At 42.1% G+C, this 21,542-nt stretch overlaps 1 protein-coding gene across 2 annotated transcripts in view; it reads right to left on the minus strand.

Moving 5' to 3' along the window:
- LOC134392374 (protein mono-ADP-ribosyltransferase PARP14-like) overlaps window positions 1-19,014 on the minus strand; it is a 33,111-nt gene extending 14,097 nt beyond the window's left edge. For both annotated transcript variants that reach the window (XM_063116657.1, XM_063116656.1), the window contains exons 1-8: window positions 18,819-19,014; window positions 16,098-16,237; window positions 15,963-15,996; window positions 14,473-14,721; window positions 13,039-13,275; window positions 8,267-10,527; window positions 3,698-3,934; window positions 723-944 (exon numbers count right to left, since the gene is read on the minus strand). In XM_063116657.1, coding sequence (XP_062972727.1) covers window positions 723-944; window positions 3,698-3,934; window positions 8,267-10,527; window positions 13,039-13,275; window positions 14,473-14,721; window positions 15,963-15,996; window positions 16,098-16,237; window positions 18,819-19,008 — 3,570 coding nt within the window. In that variant the 5' untranslated portion in view covers window positions 19,009-19,014. The remainder of the gene's footprint in view (window positions 1-722; window positions 945-3,697; window positions 3,935-8,266; window positions 10,528-13,038; window positions 13,276-14,472; window positions 14,722-15,962; window positions 15,997-16,097; window positions 16,238-18,818) is intronic.
- Window positions 19,015-21,542: the final 2,528 nt, after the last annotated feature.

Consider the following 21,542-nt stretch of genomic DNA (forward strand, 5'->3'; position numbering starts at 1 on the left):
AAGATTTGTATATACGTTTATTTTCTGGTTCCTTCCCTTACTGTTTCCCCTGCATGGAAAATCTGAGCTGTGGAATGATGTGGAAACTGATCCTTAACTAATGTTAGCCAAGTGTCATAACAAAGGCAATATGGTAGCTGCAGCTATTCCCTATAAAAGAAGGAACAAAGGTCAGATTCCTTCGAATTGCAAGCAAGGGTTATCTTCTATGTGAAGTGACCACACAGCCTTCAAGAGCACTTTTCTAATCAGCGATGTTTGTACATGCCAATAAAATGATCATCCCTTCTAATTCTAATGTTCAAGCTTGAATTCCAATGCTTATATAGCTAAATGGGCATGATCCACACACAAGAGGGAAGTATCAGCAGTCTCAATAAGAGTCCCATCATTCCCAAAAGCATAATCATGTGGTGGGAAAAAAACCTGGGGTGGGAACCCCCAAAAAATGCATAGTGAGGACTGAGCATGCTCAGTGGCCACAGAATGTTCAGATTGTTGAGAGATGGATGGAAAACAGAGGTAAAGGGGAATGGAATGTAGTATCCCAAAGGGACACATTTCTGACCCAACTGAAATGCTGAACATTCCACATACTGCAACATTTTATTGCAGGTCCCACTTGGGTGTTCTAATAGAGAAATATTCTGGGGCATTCATTCAAACTTGTTGCTAATTTCATTATTTAGAACTATTTATGACTGGGAAGTTATAACAATTACCTTTATGTTATCGTTATCATTTGGATGTAGGAGAAAATGAACTTCCTGAAGAGACTTCAAATTCTTCGCGCTACTGAACTGAAGCGCCTCGTCGAACATTAATTTAGCGACTTCAGATTTTGGAAAGGCAAAACCACCTGTCCCGATGGCTGGGAATGAGATGGAACTCAATGACAGCTCTTCAGTTTTCTCCAGGCATTCCCTCACAATATCTCTAAGTTTCTGTAAAATATACAATCGATTTTAACAAATATGATGCTTTGTCATCAAAACCAGACGATTAAGGGGATGTACAAACTTAGTGCCAAAGTATATGTGACAGAATAGGTAACGGTATTTTATTCACATAGAATCATAGAATAGCAGAGTTGGAAGGGGCCTACAAGGCCATCAAGTCCAACCCCCTACTCAATGCAGGAATCCACCCTAAAGCATCCCTGACAGGTGGTTGTCCAGCTGCCTCTTGAATGCCTCTAGTGTGGGAGAGCCCACAACCTCCCTAGGTAACTGATTCCAATGTTGTACTGCTCTAACAGTCAGGAAGTTTTTCCTGATGTCCAGCTGGAATCTGGCTTCCTATAACTTGAGCCCGTTATTCCGTGTCCTGCACTCTGGGAGGATCGAGAAGAGATCCTGGCCTTCCGCTGTGTGACAACCCCTTAAGTATTTGAAGAGTGCTATCATGACTCCCCTCAATCTTCTCTTCTCCAGGCTAAACATGCCCAGTTCTTTCAGTCTCGCTTCATAGGGCTTTGTTTCCAGACCCCTGATCATCCTGGTTGCCCTCCTCTGAACACGCTCCAGCTTGTCTGTGTCCTTCTTGAATTGTGGAGCCCAGACTTGGACGCAATACTCTAGATGAGGCCTAACCAAAGCCGAATAGAGAGGAACCAGTACCTCACATGATTTGGAAGCTATACTTCTATTAATACAGCCCAAAATAGCATTTGCCTTTCTTGCAGCCATATCGCACTGTTGGCTCATATTCAGCTTGTGATCTACAACAATTCCAAGATCCTTCTCGTTTGTAGTACTGCTGAGCCAAGTATTCCCCATCTTGTAACTGTGCATTTGGTTTCTATTTCCTAGATGCAGAACTTGGCATTTATCCCTATTAAATTTCATCCTGTTGTTTTCAGCCCAGCACTCCAGCCTATCAAGATCACTTTGAAGTTTGTTTCTGTCTTCCAGGGTATTAGCTATCCCACCCAATTTTGTGTCATCTGCAAATTCGATAAGAGTTCCCTGCACGTCCTCGTCCAAATCATTAACAAAAATGTTGAAGAGCACTGGGCCCAGGACTGAGTCCTGCAGTACCCCACTTGTTGCCTCTCCCCAGTTTGAGAAGGTTCCATTGATAAGTACTCTTTGAGTCTGATTCTGTAGCCAACTGTGAATCCACCTAACAGTTGTTCCATCTAGCCCACTTTTAGCTAGTTTGTTAATCAGAATGTCATGTGGTACTTTGTCAAAAGCTTTACTGAAGTCAAGATATATGATGTCCACAGCATTCCCACAGTCCACAAGGGAGGTTACCCTATCAAAAAATGAGATCAAATTAGTCTGACAGGATTTGTTCCTGACAAATCCATGTTGGCTTCTAGTAATCACTGCATTGATTTCAGGGTGTTTGCAGATTGACTTCTTTATAATCTGCTCCAGAATTTTCCCAGGGATGAATGTCAGACTGACTGGTCTGTAGTTCCCAGGTTCTTCCTTTTTGCCCTTTTTGAAGATAGGGACAACGTTAGCCTTCCTCCAGTTGTCCGACACCTCACCCATCTTCCATGATTTTGCAAAGACAATAGACAAAGGTTCTGAGAGTTCTTCCGCTAGCTCCTTCATTACTCTAGGATGTAGTTCATCGGGCCCTAGAGATCTGAACTCATTCAAGGAAATTAGGTGTTCTTTGACCATTTGTTTATCAATCTCAAACTGTAATCCTGCCCCCTCAACTTCTGCTTCACTTTTTCCAGGGGGGTCAGAGACCCGCTTTTGGGAGAAGACTGAGGCAAAGTAGGAATTGAGCACTTCAGCCTTTTCTTTGTCATCTGTTATCAATTTGTCATCCTCATTAAGCAGTTGAACCACCATTTCTTTCCTCTCTCTCTTACTACTAATATATCTGAAGAAAGCCTTTTCATTGCTTTTAGCATCCCTCACTAGTCTCAGCTCATTCTCAGGTTTAGCCTTCCTGACTCCATTTCGGCACTTCTGTGCCACCTGTCTGTACTCTTCTTTTGTAGCCTGGCCTTCCTTCCACTTCCTATATGTATCCTTTTTTGTTTTCAGGTTGTCTCTAAGCTTTTTGTGGAGCCACATTGGTTTCTTCTGTTGTCTTCTATCTTTTCTCCTTCTTGGAATTGTTTGTAATTGTGCCTTTAAAATTTCCTTTTTAAAATACTCCCACCCATCCTGCACTCCTTTTCTCATTAGGCTCACTTGCCACAGGACCTTACTTATCATAGTTCTGATTTTATTAAATTCAGCTTTCCTAAAATCCAGAGTACGTGTATGGCTACACTCCACTTTTGTCTCCTTTATAATCAAGAATTCAAGTATGGCGTAGTCACTTTCCCCCAGAGTTCCTGTAACTGCCACTTTATCCACTAAATCATCCCTATTGGTCAATATCAAGTCAAGGATTGCCGATCCTCATGTTCACCCTATTCACGGATAAGGCAAAGGACTGGAGGATGGGGTGAGAAGGAGATGAGAGGTGTTCTACTTAAAACAAACAAAAACCCAAAGTGCATTGCATGGGTTAGGGGAGCTAAATTGTGCCCACCACCACTTGAATCTTAACCCACCATGCTCAAGTCATAATGTTTAACTCAAAATCTTAACTGCCATGGCTAAGCGTGTCATTTGAACAGGGTTGAAGTATTGAAGTAACCTGCAGTTCAGTCACCATGACCCATGAGCTTTGCATCAAGTACAATTAAGACCGCCAAGGAAATGAAACAGACAGCTACCTGCATTGCAGGTCCTTTTCCTGCATCCCACTGTGGAACAATAGCATGGAGCACAAATCTACAGGCCAGGTTATATCCGCCCGTTTGCAACACGCAGCCACCCTGAGCTCCCTGGCCTTGGATGGCTTGATCAAACTCCACTTGGAGCATCGGCCCAGACTTCTGCAGCAGAGCTTTGGAAAGTGGACCCACACCAAGCTTCAGGTCGGAGCCGATGCTGCTGACAACCACATCCGTCTGGAAAAAAGCAATCTTAAAATTACTTGCAAGGAGATGACACAGAGCAAGACATCAGTATCAGCTGGGAATGTGAATTGCAGAATATGCTCAGACCCACATTTTGCCATTATTAAAGGAGACAGAAGGATCTTGAAACGATCACCAGCAGCAGTCATGCCAGTAGGCTGCACAGAGGGAGATGGAGAGGGGATGCGGTGCCATTCCACCACCCAACTGAAGGACTTAATATTTCCCCCCTCTTCCTTCCCCATTCCTTTTTCCTTGTGGATTGGGTCTTTTTAAATTGTAAGTGTGTGGGCAGGGACTGTCTCCTTTGATTGCTTATATGTAAGCCACTCTGGGGGACATTTTGGCTGAGGAGTGTGATAAAAACACTTCAAATTATAAACTAATTGATCTTTGATCAATTGAAGTAGGAGGCTTTGAAGTAAGAAGCTCCTAATTTGAATTGGGGACGGGTGGGGGAGGTGGGTTTGATTGTTTTTTGCCAATTCCCCCCAGCACCATTTCCCACACTGTTTCATATAGAGCCTCAACCATTCAGAGCAAATTTAGGGTAGGCACAGGAGGCTGCGAGTAGCAGGGAATCTCCTCTCCCTGTCCATTACTGGGAGTTGGGAACACATTTTCCAGGAGTGGAACTCTGCTGATGAGAGCTTAGGATCCATTCAATGAATGAATATGATACAAGTAAAACTAGGTAGCTGGGATGGATACAAAATCACAAAAATCTAAAGACAAAGTTGTAACAAACTTTTCTCGGGTTACTATCTCTAGAAAGCAAGTATACTTATGGGCACAGCTCATCCGGAATGCTAAAATTAGTGTGCTAACAGCTAGACAGAGAGAAGGCTGTAGCTCAGTGGTAGAGCACATGCTTTGCATGCAGAAGGTCCTAGGTTCAATTCCTGGCACCTCCAGGTAGGGCTCCCCAAAATCCTGGAGAGCTGCTGCCAGTCAGTGTCAACAATACTAGGCCAGATGCACCAAAGGTCTGACTCTGCATACACCAGCTGCCTATGTTCCTATGGTTTTCCACACCTTTGTTTTCCCCTGTATAATCTTAAATAATGTAAGGGAAGTGCCTGGCATTGAGTTGTCATGCCTTAAAATATTTACACATATTCCAATATAAATTGGGTTGTATCCAAAGTTACAGTAGTCTATTTTGTCCCATTCATTTCAGTGGATCTACTCGAAGTAGGACTAACACTGGATACAAACCATTACAAACTTTGCATTAGTTTGAATGTAAGATTTCAATCACATTAAGTGTGGTTTAATTCTCACCCTCAGTTCAAACACTTTTGATAACTGAAAATATTTTGAGATATTAGTTCACAACAACAACAATAATAATAATAATAATGACATAATTTGGAGAGGTTGTTTGTTAAACACACTCAATCAAAGATGTTCCAGTTCATGATTTCTCAAAAACCCATATCACTGAGTCTCTCAGGAAAAGTTCCTAAGAAAATATAACCATCAAGGGAAAAGATTATAGATCCTCTTATGAATCCACGACAGTCTGAAAAACAGGCAGGGGAAACAAGCAGGGAGTTTCACTAGCAACTGCAGAGATCTCCAGAATATCAAATGAGATTCAGTTGGGGGAAATTACATCCTAGATTCACATATGTATTTATGGGGGAAAGGGCTGTAACCATCTGGGAAAGATATGGGGGTCATAGTAGAAGCTCACTACAAACATGAACTGAGCATTGTTGGTAATAAAACTAACAAGAAAACAAAACAAATTCACCCTGCAACTTAGTTCCCTGGGAGTAACCTCTGAAAAGACATATATAGGATTGTTCTGTCAATGATAGGGATTATTAGGAAACAGACTCAAAAGGCTACTCTAGAACTGAAGATGCTAAAAAGGACAACAAAAATAATCATGGGTTTACATCATTTCTGTTCCTATGAAGATGAAGGAACCTGAGCTTTTGTAATTTTAAGGAAGGGGCTGCAGCTCAGTCAAAGGGCCCTTGTTTTGTATGCAGAAGGTTCCAGGCCAGGTTCAATCCCAGTATCTCCAGGTGGGGTGAGAAAAAAAATCCTGCCTGAATCTTTGGAAAAGCACTACCAGTCAGAGTAAAAAACAAAAATGAAAAAAAATGGGCTAGGTGGACCAAGGGTCTGAATCAGTTTAAAGCAGCTTCCTATGTTCCTAGTTTAAAAAATGATGGCTACGTGTCACAGAATATGAATGTATCATATATTTTTTATAAGAAATCACTGTATTCTTAATAATCTGTGAATGCCAAATGTAAGTGATTAGTAACAAGATGTGATTAGTTCTGTATGCGTTGTGAGACAACTGTGAGTAATGGAATGTATTCTTGGAAATGAAAGAACGTTGCCATAAGTAGGTTCGTTAGGTACAGGAAGCAGAAAGCTGCTTAGCTTAGCAGGGATAACTTCATAAATGAGTTACTGGTATCAATGACAAATCTAACTACACTGAGAATAGTAGTATGACCAGGTCCAAAAGTATTTATTTATTTATTTATTTATTATTACATTTTTATACCGTCAGAATGAGGTCATCAATAACATAAGGGTTATAAAAGCAAGAGTTTGATCTGATCGTCCAGAGAAATCCTGGGAGAATGAGAAGCCTTCCAAACAGGATTACCTAAACTCTGCACACCATGCTTGCCAGGTAGGTAACCATAAGATCTTAATGATGACTGCCTTATTGGGTGAGAGGAATAGAACTTTTAATTTTACTAAGGAATATCCTAGCCACAATTTCTATTGTGCTTCTAATAATCTTAATTGCACTGTATGTAATAACGTGCTTTGCTTGTTTTATCATTGCATAAATTTGTTATTCTCTAATACCATTAGAGCAACAAATATATTGTGGTACCACTTTGTATTATTGGGCTTGAGAGAGGTTTCAGGGATCACAACGTATATATTATATTATATTTTACTATATTATATATATAACATTCTTGAAGCCCGAAACAGTAAATCTGTAAATCTATCACTGAGTGGGGTCTGTCTTTAATGCTGTTGCATTCTCTCTTGATATGGTGAATCTCAGATTCACCCATTCAAGTTTGGGAAACGAGCTAGTCAGATGGAGCAAAAGAAGTTACTCGTTTCATATGGAGGAGACATAAGAAATAAAATTAACTAATTTGTAGAGAAATCAATGGAGAACAGTTGTTTTCTGTCTCTATACCCTAGAACTTGTGGTTATCCAGTAATACTTCGTAGTAGACTCAGGACAGTATTTCTTTGTGTAGTACATAATTAACATATGGAATTAATTTCCACAAGATGTGGTGATGGCAACTAGATGGCTTTCAAAATTGGTTTGACATACAGAACCTATTTCAGATATAATTACAGTGTCTGGTGGCAATTCTTGAGTTAATTAACCCATGAATTGTGAGGACATGAGCTGCCCGCAAGCCACTTCCAGTTTCCTGGAACTATAAATGTAGCATTTGTAGGTTGTTTCTATGATATCCAATCCTGGGCACTTGGGATTGTTTGTGGGTTCAACAACCCCAAGTTAACCCAAGAATGTGCCATGAACTCAACCCCAAGTGCTGAGGTTTGAACATCATGAAAACAGCCTATGAATACTGCATTTGTAGGTTGTTCCAGGATACTGCAAATGATTTTTGTGTGGCTCGCTTTGCTGCCAGACCCTGCCGTGATGTCCAAACAGGGCTGAAAGGTGGCTGTTCACTCTGAGCCAATACCAATTTCCTCATCAGTATCTCCACAACCACAAGACTATAGGAACCAACAACAATCACAGCTTGCTTCTAATCCTCCCAGTGGTACCTGATCATGTTTAGAAAGCTGAACAAGATCCAGCAGAACAATTGTTACTTCATCACTGGTCACAACAGATAATCCTGGATTTGTATTCAACAGCCCATGTACAAGCAGGAACAGCCTTGACAAACAACTATCCCATTTGGACACGTTTTAAAAAAGAAAAGCTGCAAAGCTATTCCTTATATATGAATGACATCACTGAAACATCACATGGTTCTTTCCAACACATTTGACACAAGATAAATGTAATATGTAAAGACGTTCTTATCTTGCCCATACCCAGTTCAGGTGGGGAAAGGGCAGATAGTATGACACTTGTCCCTGATACAGGACAAAAGGCTAATAAATCATAAACATTACAGGCTCTTTGTTTTGGAATTTCACCTCAACGCTAAATAGAAATAGTCTAGAAGGACATTTTACAATGCAAAATAACATGAACTATGTATGCAGGGAAATTAAAAAGATGCTCTGCGTGTATTTGAAAATGAATTGTATGTCAATTTACAAGCTTACCGTTGCATCTTCAATGCTTTTTTCCTTAAGTATGAGTTTCAGGCCTTTATGAGAATTTACCATGTGAAGTTCATCTCCAATTTCTTTGGCCTGGTTGACCGGTTGGGAATGAGATGGTGATTTGGGCCCAGGTGGTCCATCTCTGAATATTTCATTCAAAGCATCAGCGAGAGCCTGAACTGTATTTTCAGACACATCCACAAGGGATATCTGTTTCAGAGAGTCATTCTCAGAAGATTCTTCTAAGGTTTCCTTGATGGCCGTTACAATAGAATGGGCACACTCTTTTAGTGGGAATCCAAAGACCCCAGAGCTTACTGCAGGGATGGCTATTGAACGATGATTAAACGTTTCTGCCAGCTTTAAACTTTCCCTCACAGCTTTCTTTAAAAGGCGTGTACATTTCTCTTTTTCAGAGCTGTTCCACCTTGGCCCAACAGCATGGATCACCTGTTTACATGGCAGCTTCCAAGCGCTTGTGATAATCGCACAGCCAGGTCTCAAGCTTCCATGTCTCCTCACTAGCTCATCACATTCTCTTTGTAGCCCTGGGCCAGATGCTTTTGACAGTGCATCCGCAAGACCACCAATGTGCTTTAGGTCTTCATTTGATGCGTTCACAACAACATCAACTGGAAAATGGGTCAAGTCCCCCTTACAAGCCTCTACCACAATGCCATCTTTTAATATTACTTTAGCCTGTAGGTGCCCTCTCTTTTCCTCAGAGTCTCTATTATTTTCACCATCTTTCTGTAGTCGGAGCAAACAATTGAAGGAGCTTTTTGCCTCAGTAACGTAAGAATGTTCTCGGGTTTTGAAAAAGACTTTCACTCCAGGTTTATCAAATGCCACGTTTGAAGAATGCACCAGAAATAACATTTGTTCAACCATAGTGGCTGCCTTTGCCACTTCTGCCTTAGGTCCACTAAGGACAATGTTCTTCTGTTTAGCCTCTAGCCCAAAATTGATTTTCACACCTCTCTTCCTGATGTCATGCCAAACCGTCTCCTTTTCCTTCTTCATAAATTGTACAACAGCCACCGACTTGGCAGGGATGACTTTTAGCATTTGGGTGTTTCTTTCAACAAAATTTGAAAGCTCTTGATGAACGTCTCCTACTGCTGTTGTATAACCAGCTATGGATACTTTAGCATCCTCTCCCAAAATGAGGAAATCATCAATTATTACAGCTTCTTCCACAGAATTGTGTTTCCTCTGCAATCGTTTAGTGAGTTCTTTCCATTCTCTTCTGTTGACAAGTTCCTGGTCCTCCAAAGCAATACATCTATGATCCAAGTTTTTCTTCATTTGTTCCTCAGCTTTCAAAAGACCTCCGGGAGATTGTGCTACCAACATTACAGACTCATGTGCAAGTTCATAGGAAGCATTAATGTTATTAGCATGAAATATGTTCTCTGATGCCTTTTTGCTATCTGCATGCTGCAGGAATTGAAAAATATGAGCGTGAATGTCAACTTTTTTCTCTACCATGTTGTGCAACTTCTCCAATAGGTCACTTTTCATTTTATATACTTCTGCAAGCATTCCAGAGAGCTGCAACTTCTTTGCCGAAGAATCGTAAGAGAACTTGACGCCAGGGTTTTCTTTATAGATGTTCCCTTCTTGTAAAATATGGTGCAAAACAGCATATTTTTGTGGAGCAACAAACAATGTTTGCTGTATCGTTTGTTTTGCCTTTTCTGCATCTTTGGTCAAATTTTCCATGTGTTCCTTTACCGCTTTCTTTACACCATCCACAGTGAATACAAAACCAGCTAGGATAACAGTTTCTTTGGAAACATCAGGGACAGCCAAAACATTTTTTATCAAACTGCTCTCTATTGTTTCCCATGCTGCTGGGATAATGTTGCATTTAACAGACTTGAACTTTGACATGATGCAGGCAAACTCTGCAGAAATTTTCTCTTTCCAAGCCTTGACTAATTCTCTCACAGAGGTTCCTTGTTTAGATAGGGCAGCTGAAGGGCACATCGTGATTTCTGGATGTTCGCAAGACATTTGGGGCCATATTAGTTCACAGTAACAATTTGCCATTTCATGTTCTATTTCTTGGATTAGTCTATCCCTTCCTTGCAGAAATTGCCAGATATAAGGATCTAACGGGACTCTGATACGTTCTGGCATTTTGATTTGTGGCCTCTCCTTCCCATACAAAACTGTATCCAAAGAACTGCAGTATGGATAAACCAAAACTGGTTGATGATCAAAAGAATGCTGCTTTTCCAATGCTCTCTGCACAGCTAAAAAGATGAAAACAAAAACACAGTAAGCCTTCTGACAATTTAATCAGAATTAGCAATATAAACCCACAGATTCAAATCAGATTTAGCAACAAATAATGGTTTTTCATTGACCTGGTTCACACAATACAGCATCCCACCATGGATGTTGTTATGTCTGAACCTGGCACAATTTCTCAGGGTGGCTTATTTTTCATGAACAAGCCACCCTGAGAACTCATGGCTTGTTGGGTTGTTTAGAGCAGCTTGTTTTCAGGATGGCTCGTTCAAATGTCTGAACCCAGCAGGACAACTTTATTAAAGACTGTCAGGAACGGCTAGGCAAGAGGGCTGAAGTCGCAAGTTCCACCACCATCCTCTTTCATCCATCCCATGCTCCTAAAAATCATGAAGAAAAGACACTAGAGAGTGTCCCAAACTTGTTTCTAGCCTTTTAAAAACCAGGAGGTTGGAACATAAAAGACTGACTCTGGCCACTTGCATTGGCTGCCAGTACATTTCTGAACCCAACATCTAAGGTCCTCCTCCAGATGCCTGCTCCGAGGGAAGCTCAGAGGATGGCAACAAGGGAGAGGGCCTTTTCAGTGGTGAACCTCCAAGTATGGACTGATCTCCCCGACGAGGCTTGCCTGGTGCTAACATCTTTTCGGTGCCAGGTCAAGACTTTTCTCTTCTCCCAGGCATTTAACAGCATATATTGAGTTTTTAACTGAGCCAGAATAGTTGTTTTAAATGATATTGTATGTAATCTGTTTTTATGGTTTTAAATTATGTTTATCAGTTTTTAATGTTCAGTGTTTTAATCTTTGTAAACCACCCAGAGAGCTTCAGCTATGGGGCGGTATATAAATAATAATAATACTGCTAGGAAATTTGTGTCATTTTACCCTCAACTTTATTACTCCACCAAGAAATGTATGTATTTTTAGTGAGCTGCCTCACTGCTCTGCCATGAAATTAGGAAATTTGCTTAATTTTCCTTTCAGCTTAACTACTCTGCAGTTAAATCTAAATCTGATGGCACATTCTATGGGATGTGCCTCTCCCCTGTCCCCTTAATGGCAAAGAAAGACAAAAAAAAAAGACTTAGTGTTATTAATCCCACATACCACATTATAATTTTTTATCCTGATAAAAGCTATTATTTTGCCATCCTTGTACTGGGGGCGGGGGAGTGAGTGAGTTGCTGCTCTTCAGACAAATGATCTTCCATGTTTGTTTTTGAATTAAGTTGTAGTATTTACTACTTAATAATCCTTCTCAAAGAATAGCTAGGCTAGTTAAAGGGTGGTTGAAAAGAGATTATTCTTGCTCAGAGCAGCAGTATAGGGCACTACTCTATGTTTTGGACATATTGTCCCTGAAGTGGAGAGGCACATGGCTTGGTTATTCAGTACTGGGGGAAATGTACCCCGATGCACCCAATTTTTGCCAATCTCCCATAATTGCTGTAATCCTCTGGGCCATACCCCGACTGTTCTGGAGGGTCCTCAAAAACTTAAAGAGCACTTTTGGGGGTTCAAGTGGGAAGAGGGGATTGACAAAAATTGTGTGCCCAAACTTTTGTAAGCAGAAGTGCTTTTCATTAAGGCAAAGCCACCACTGGATACAACTCCTTGGATACAGAAATGGTATTGTTCTAGAATGAGTTAAGAAGAAAACGCTTTCTTCCTGAAGAAATCACATGACCAGGAAATATTCTAGAAAGATATTGTCACCAGATGAAAGAGGAAGCTTAGAGAAATAATTAGCGGGGGAGGGAAACCCCTACTGTCCCTGCGAGACTGATGATTTCATCTCGTAAGTTATTTTTATTTCCCAGAAGACTGAATAAAGCACTGATTTGTTTTTAGTAGTGAAAGAAAAGCACACTTCCAAGTTCTAGGCTGAGGTAAAAGGAATGCTCTGGGTGTAACGAACTCAGCAAACAAGCCAAATCCAGATTGAAATGGTCTGAGAAAGGATTCCAGTGGTATTTGCTGTATGTACAGATACCACCTGGAATCCTTCCTCAGCCCTAATTTTTCACCCTGGGGTAAAGAGGAGCAGAGTGATTGGGCAGCAGATTGAGTTCTTCTGAGACAGCTTGAAAGTCATAATACATGCCTGGCTTGAAGGACCAAAGGAGTTGCAAGCCCGTGGCTCATACACTGGCTTCATATGCTGCCCCTGCTGTGCCTCCCCACGTGAATCCTGCTATTCCCAGTGATCAGTACAGTCCTTCACTGATGATGATTTTATGTGCTAGATCAGAGACACACAACCCAATGTCCCCCAGACGTTTTGGACTTTAACTCTCCCATCAGCTCCAGTCAGCATGGCCAATGGTGAGGGATTATGGGAATTGTAGTCCAACACATCTGGAGAACATTGGATTGCCTACACTTGAGCTAGACAGCTCCCAATACCTCTATCTGGAAGCATCCTATAAGCAGAGGTTCTGCTGTCAAGCTGCCCTAATAGCTCACACTTTTTAAAAAGCCATCTAAAAAACAAAACAGATCATATTACCTTTGTAGTCACAAAAGGTAACAATAGCCGCATTCTCCTCAGGTAACATACGAATGTTGGTTACTTGTCCTCCTCCATGCTTTGGACTTTCAAAGTAGAGAATTATTAAATCTTTGCATACCCCAGTGGGGATATTTTCAATTTTGATCATCTGTGGCCTTTCAAGAGGCCGGGCAGTAATTTTGAATTCTTTAAATCTGAGGTTCTTGGTACATTGGTCAACAAACTTTGCAGCAGCTGAAAATAGGAAGCAAAAAGCATTACTTTTATTTATGTATTTTATTTAGAGATTTTTCCCCCCTGCCCTCATGGTCATTTAAAGATTCAATTATGATTTCTCAATATAACTATATTTTCAATATACATTCATAGAGGACAGATCTATCAATGGCAATCAACATGATGGCTTAATGAAATGTTCAGTTTCAGAGACAGTAAATGCCTGGTTATCAGCTACTGGGGACAAACCCAACGGGACAGGCAGAGCACTCACGCACTGCAACACCCCCTTCCCCCTGATCCATTTTGTGGTTTCCCAGTTATTGTGCAGTTGTTCCCCATTCCAAAAGGTTGAGACGGCACTCTTAAGGCCTAGGTACTGGCAGTAAGAGCTTTACGTTAAAATGTGCTGGTATTCTAAACTTGCCATTTTGCCTTTTAGCCCCACCCATCACTGGTATCCGCCCCCTGAGAGTGTCTCCAAAATGAAATTCAGCCCTTCCCTGGGGTAGACAAGACTGGGTTAGACGGATTGGTGGTCTGGCTTTTCTATGTTCCTTCCTATGCTCATTTCCCCACCTACGCCGCCTTCTCAGATGGCTCATTTCCGCCATGATAGGTGCCTTACCCAGTGTCCAGCAGCTGCTCTACGACAAGTCCCCATATGTACACTGCTGAAAGCTGCCTAAGCACAGGAACTTGGGGAAGGTGGCTGCAGGATACTTTGATGGGAGGTGCAAATTGCACCCAGCACATCTTAAAGCCTCTCCAGACATGAACTTACCCGTACACAGCTCAACATCTAAGGTCCTCCTCCAGGTGCCTACTCCGAGGGAAGCTCGGAGGATGGCAACAAGGGAGAGGGCCTTTTCAGTGATTATCCTAGAACAGTTGTTTTAAATGGATATTGTCTTTTTATGCTTTTTATGGCTTTAAATTTTGTAAAATTTAACTGTTGGTTGTTTTGTTATGGTTTTAATTTTTATGGTTTTAATTTTTGTGAACCGCCCAGAGAACTTCGGCTATTGGGCGGTATAAAAATGTAATAAATAAATAAATATTTGTTTTTAATGTTCACTCTTTTTAATCATTGTAAACCACCCAGAGGCCTTCAGCTATGAGGCAGTATATACATGTAATAAATAAATAAATAATAAAATAAAGCAACGTTCCCAATGTGAAAGTACTTAGCAACACCATGTTTACAATTCTTACCAGTAATTTGCTGAAATGTAATCACTGCAGCATTTCTCTCGCTTATCAATTCGATCTGGAAGTCTTCTCCTGAAAGCCCATTGATGTTCTCTACTAGCAGCATTAACAACTCTGGTGTGATGCTTTCATTGACATTTTCAAGAACGACAAGAGAAGACGCATGGGAATCACGGAGAATATCCTTCTCGAGACATTGATTTTTACCATTTGCTACTCTGATGCTCTCTTGTTCCAAGTCTCCTTTCACATCTAATTTGAAAGAAATAAAAATGAAAGTTGAATGAACTACCCAGTGTTTGTCAGCATATTGCAGTGTATGTAGATCAATGCGCCAAGGTACTCTTTTTCAAACAGTTAAATTCAGTGTTTATCCACACTCTTTCTGTGCAATATGGTGTCAACTGCAGATACTGAACTAGCAGTCATTAATTTGATTTTACTTATGCCTATAAATGTTCACTGGCAAACAAGGAACTACATTCATAGCAATCCAGAATAATTTACCAAAATGCATGGGTGGATGCTAACTCAGGGATGGACAATTTGTGGCCCTCCAGATGGTTTTGGCCTACAACTCCCATGATCCCTCACCACTGGCTATGCTGGCTAGGTCTGATGGAAGTTGGAGGGCCACAATTTGCCCATCCCTGTGCTAACTAAAGAGAGGAACAGAAACCTACCTCCTACTTATGTTAGAATTCTGAGACAGTTAATCAATTAACACTGAAGAAAGCATGTCTTCTAAAGAGTCAGAAATCAGACGGGGGAGTGTATTTATATTTATTTATTTGTTTATTCATTTATTACATTTCTATACCGCCCAATAGTCGGGGCTCTTCTGTCTATATTAGTAGACAGAACTTCTATATACTGCTTACCTACCAATCTCCCATTTTTACACTGCAATCAAAAGACATTACTCATACCCTATAAATTGTATGCATCCCTGTTCAACTTGTATTATTCATCTGGCTTGCAGAATTTAGAACGTTTCAAAAGAAATCAGTGGACTATGGAATTTTAATATCCTTGCTCCGAATGAAATCTACTAGGGTTTCTTCACGATTCTGCTATTGCTCAGGAAAACATCCAGAGGAACCATGAAATGCTTTCAAAAGCAGTACAGAATTGTTATGTATTTGGGGCTTTTTTCTTTTTTACATTTATAACCATGGATCTCAGGGCAACTCTCAGGCAATTCCCAGGAAATTCCTTATCCAGAGCCACCCTCCCTCTCCACCCCAGTCATGTCGCGTAAATGCCTGAAAAAGATGATCTGCATTTTCTGCCTCTTTTGGAAAAGCCCTAAAGAGCTTGTTGACATAACACCACCTGCTTCTCAAACAGATATAGAAGTGAGATAAGGAAGTCAAGTAAAATACTGTCTCTGCATCAATTGCTTCCAGCTTAAAAAGGCCACTTTCCCCAACAGCATGTTTACAGGGGCCAATTGTGTCAATGCTTAAATCACTACAGGAAATTTACCATACCCATCTCTTCTGTCCGGTCTTCTCTCACGGAAGGCTAAAGACGAAACAAAAAATGACAATAGCATATCAGTTTATTGCTTGAAACGTCAACAGATATCTGCTTCAAAGCTGTGGATACTGCTAGGTTAAAGTTACCTGTTTCGGAACCATTTGCTTCACAGGCACATGCTCTTTATTTGCACCTGTTGCTTTTTGCAATGTGACCACCAGCGGCAATGTTCCCTTCTTTCCCAGGTCAAGTTCATGGGTCTTCTGGGAGAGGACTCTTTGCCTCACTGAAATGGAAATAAATTACTGTAATCCTTATGACAGAGCCACTGCTGTGCTGCATTTCTGCTAGAAGAAAGGTGCATGGCTAGAATTAGGCAGTGAATCAGGTCAAGGTCCCCTCTTTTGAAATCATTTTTTAATAATGGTCAAGTGATCCCTTCCACTCAGCCAATATATAGAAGAGATGTCCTCCTGATGATTTGGGCTGTTCTCCAGTTCCATAGTTAGCACTTTGTTTGGCCATTGCGTCTACTTCCCAAAATGCATTGCCTAGGTGTAATCTCATACCTGCAACACCTAACAATGATTAATTCACTCGGACTGCAAATCTCAATTTTGAGACCGGGTCTATCTAAACTGCAGACCTTTCTCTTCTCCCAGGCATTTAACAGCATTTAACAACATATGCCAAGTTTGTTTGTTTTTTAATGGACCCCAGAACTGTTGTTGTTTAAATGGATACTGTTGTTTTATGCTGTTGTTTTTGAACAGAACAGAAAGCCCACGCCAGAGCTTTCTGTTGGCCATCGCCACCCCCAGATCCCCCAAGGTCAAGTCTGTCACCTCCAGAATATCATCCATCCATCTTGCCCTTGGTCGGCCCCTCTTTGTTAAGTATATGAAAAGAAATACTTGCTTAGTCATTAAAATTGTGTGTGTATGGCTATCTCAGGGTTAAACAGAGAAAGTCTATCTGTGGGCAATTACCTTGAGATAGAGGCTGTTCTGGGAACTTTGCCAAGATTCTAAGTTAGCCTCATCACAGCTGTATGTAATGTAGATAAGAATTGTGTAAGATGTGTATATAGTTTCTCACTTGTGTAAAATGGAACTGATCACTGCTTACTGATCACTGCTCTCTGATCACTGCTCTCTGTGTATGCCTCAGTGTGCTGATCTGAACTGATCTGAATTGGACTGCATAGAAGCCTGAAGGAAATAAACCAGCTCTGCTGTGTAAGACCTGTGTGATGTGTGTTTGTTTCTGAGCACAAACAGAGTTCCAGAAGGAGAAAAGTTCTGGCAATAACCCAACACTCTTCCTTTTGCCTTCCACTTTCCCTAGCATCAGCCTCTTCTCCAGAGTATCCTGTCTTCTCATTATGTGGCCAAAGTACTTCAGTTTTGCCTTTAATACCATTCCCTCAAGTGAGCAGTCTGGCTTTATTTCCTGGAGTATGGACTGGTTTGATCTTCTTGCAGTCCAAGGCACTCTCAGAATTTTCCTCCAACACCACAGTTCAAAAGCATCTATCTTCCTTCGCTCAGCTTTCCTTATGGTCCAGCTCTCACAGCCATAGGTTACTACGGGGAATACCATTGCTTTAACTATGCGGACCTTTGTTGTCAGTGTGGTGTCTCTGCTCTTAACTATTTTATCAAGATTTGTCATTGCTCTCCTCCCAAGAAGTAAACGTCTTCTGATTTCCTGGCTGCAGTCAGCGTCTGCAGTAATCTTTGCACCCAAAAGTACAAAGTCTGTCACTGCCTCCATGTTTTCTCCCTCTATTTGCCAGTTATCAATCAAGCTGGTTGCCATAATCTTGGTTTTTTTGAGGTTTAACTGCAACCCAGCTTTTGCACTTTCTTCTTTCACCTTCGTCATAAGGCTCCTCAGCTCCTCCTCGCTTTCAGCCATCAATGTGGTGTCATCTGCATATCTGAGATTGTTAATGTTTCTTCCTGCGATTTTAACTCCAGCCTTGGATTCGTCAATCCCTTTGCGTCTTAACAACCTTATATAATTTGGTGTCCTAGGTAAACTTGGCCACTTCACTGCTCATTTCCTAATTCCAGATAATTTCTGAACAAGTTGAAAAGAATTGTTGCCTGCTACTCTCTCTTTCCTGAAACTCGAGGCCATCTGACCCCTCCCACATTTAATTTACTGACTTGGCCTTGTGGCTGGAAACTGAAAGTAGAGATAGATTGCTGTTGTTGCCCTCGGAATGGCATCATGACTGGAATCCGGAGAGGGGGCGGCGGTTGCACCCCCTTGCCCCTACGAGCAGATGCCCATGGATGCTTACTTCTGAGTAAACATACTTGGCATTGTACTGTTAAGTCATCACAAAAGGGCAGCGGAAGACATCATACACCTAACCAGAAACCCTTTTAACTATCTTTTCAAAATTTATTCCAGGCACATGACTACCCATTCCCAGTAAGGATGCAAATAAACTTTTTAAAGCCGCCTTCCCCAACCTGGTGCCCTCCAGAAGTTTGGAACTATAACGCCTAGCATCCCTGACCACTGACCACACTGGCTGGGGCTGATGGGAGTTTTAGTCCAAAACATCCAGAGGGCACCACATTGGGGGGAACAGTTTTAGAGGATATAAGACACACACACCCCAGCCCAACATATAAAACGTGTCGATGAAGGAGGAACCAGCCACACCGGCTCAACTTCCCAAACACCCCCAGGAGCCAGATTCTCGGCCTCCCTTCCTGCCCCCTTCCAAGCCCCCACCCCCCCCCCCGCAATAACTCCCTTCGCCCTCCCCCAGCCCGCCACGGACGGTGTTCTGGTCACTCAGACACGCCCAAGGGCTCAAGCGAGAAGGACCGGGGGTTTCCTCTTACCTTCGTCCTGAGCAAACCAAACCAAAAGCAGTCCCGATTGCCACTGGATCTCGCACTCTCCTCCTCCCGACTTCTTCCGGCTCTGGAAGTAGCAAAGAAGTTTGTTTCTCAGCGGCTTAGGGGGATCCGGGGAGCCCCAGTCTCCCTGTACCAAGATAGGAAAGAGACACAACCTTCCCCCCTCCGCCATGTTGGGGAAAAGCTGCGAAACTGAGCGAGCTCTGGCGCTTTCGCTTTCGTTTCTTTGCAGACGGCGGAGTTTGTTTGCTCAGAAAAGGGAGGCGGGCCAAAGCGGGTCAGTCTGTTTTTCATCCCAGACGTCCATCCCTGTTTGTTTTAGATCCAACCCGCGCACCGACCCTAAAATCAAACCTCCTGTCTTTTCCCTACAGACCTGTGGTGGGACTACGAAAAGTGAGTATGGAATCCTTCAAAAACAACCTCGGCAGCTGCGGTTGGTTACAAGAAAAATTCCAAACTCCATATAGTGTGATACCTTTATTGGGCCAACTCAAATAATGCAAAAAAAAAAAAAAGTGCAATCTCCAGATCTCCCCATCAGCCAAGCTCTTACAAAAAGCGGGAGAGAGGAGGATAAGGAAAAAGCGGCTGGATCGCTTCTGCGGCTCGAACTGCAAAGTAGTTCCAAGAATCGGGGCTGATGAGGCCAATTCGACAAGTGCTCAAAACTGTCAATAGTTTCGATTAACGAGTTAGTTGCTACTTAGTCTTTGATTTCTGAACTTTCACCCATTTGCTTGCATGGGTTCAGTCCCTACCCCTTTCCGTTCTTTTCCTCTTTTCCCACTTGTCCCTTATTTTGAGTGCCTTGCTCAGCAACCTATTCAGCTTCTTAATTTTGTTCTCCTTTTGTTCATATACCGTTATTATTGATTTCATCTGTGTCCCATATTTTCTCCCGAGGATTGATGGGAGGCGTGCATGAGTCATCTCCATTGAACCCCAATTTTGTCCTCACAATCAGTAGTGTTGGTAATTTAGTCCACAACCCTATGCATGCATAGACAGAAAAAGGCCTACAACTTTTTGTTCTGTGGGATTGTTTTCTGTCTAAACATGCATAGGATTGCGCCCTTAATGAACTTATGCTCCCACCCGCTTTTAGATGGCCATGTGTATTATAGAACTAAGATTTCTCTTCCCCCCCCTCCAACTGCCATTCCATGCTTTAAAACTGCTTCTACATTCCTGATTGTGCAAACCACAACAAAGCATTCTGCCAATCCTGATTTTAAAATAAAAAATCCAGTGCAGTTTTGCATTTTAAACTCACTTAAATCAAAACACTGCCATGATTCCAGGAATAAAGTGAAGTTTGCTTCTGCTGCCCTGGCGGTGATCTGCTCCACCGGCTGCTCAATGGGTGGCGATTGGGGTGGGTTGCAGCGTCCTGGACTTTGGCCTGAAGGCCCAGCCCCAACTGCACCACTGAGCTGATTGACAGCAACCAGCCCACCATGAGTGAGCTGGAATTTGTACCCCGTTTTCCCCAGCCCAAAACCCCTTGACAGGCATAAGTACATAGCCTTGTTCGAACCGTTGAGCCCAGTCACTGTCACCACATCTTGGGGCAGGGCAGCAATTTCCATACAGTGGGGTTGGATTCAGTACAGTTTAGAGTGAAGTGGCCACAGTAAGTGGCAGATGCTTCGGCGGCTGAGAATGGCAGCAAGGTGGTAAAAGACGGAGCAGTGGGGCCCACATCGTTTGCCCTGCAGCCCTCCATGGATGCTGCCCGGATGCCAGTGTCAAAATAATCCATAGCATGAATGACGTTTTCAGAGCTGCTCTGCAGAGTTTACGTTCTTCCTTTTTTGCCCAAGTATCACTTTACACTTCCTTACACTAAACCTCATTGACCATTTTGTTGTCGGTTCAGCTATGCTTGCTGCAGTTACCCCCATTCTTGTAACATCTAGGTTAGACTACTGCACTCTGTTATATGTAGTATTGACCTTGAAGGCTCTTCCGAACAGGAACGCAACAGTGAACATATTTCATCTGAATTCAAAGACCCTCCTGGTTAGCAGTGTTTCTGGGCACAATTTAAGTTGTTTTTACATTAATGGTCTTAAACAGCTTGGATCCAGGCTACCAGAAAGGCCTGTCTGATCCCATGTTCTTTAAGGTCTTCTCTGGGACCCCTTATAACCCTGGTTGTTTGGAAAACAGGCCTTCACGCCTAGATCTGAAACATTTCTGTGTTCACGCATCAAGCCTTTCAAGAATAACTGATGAGTGAAGGCATTTAGTCTGGTGCTAAGTAGAGGAACCTCTTCCTGCTACAGCCCATCTCTATTATAATCACAGGACAAGCTGCCTGTAACCCAACAGACTTGGCCCAGGAACAAGCATTTTAGTTGAATCAACAGGAACACAGCATGTCTAAATTACAACTGAACATCCTGGAAAAGAAGCTGAGATTTCAGAAGTTATCCTCGATACAAAGCAGATTTTGACAAAATCATAGCAAAGCTACTGAAGACTATCCTAGATGGGAGAGGGAGTAATGAGTCGGGGCTGTGCACTGCCAACCAGAGAGAAACAGAGAAAAAGGTGGTGTGGCAGAGGAAGAATAAAGAGGAGTGGGAAGGAACAGGCAAAAAAGTACTTGTCCTGGGTTGGCAGCTGCAGACAAGATGGAATCTGCAAGACAAAATGGAGGCAGAGTACCAAAATGAGTGGGTGCTCGGAATGCCCTCC

The sequence above is a fragment of the Elgaria multicarinata genome, chromosome 2 (assembly GCF_023053635.1).
Source record: "Elgaria multicarinata webbii isolate HBS135686 ecotype San Diego chromosome 2, rElgMul1.1.pri, whole genome shotgun sequence".
Taxonomy (NCBI): Eukaryota; Metazoa; Chordata; class Lepidosauria; order Squamata; family Anguidae; genus Elgaria; species Elgaria multicarinata.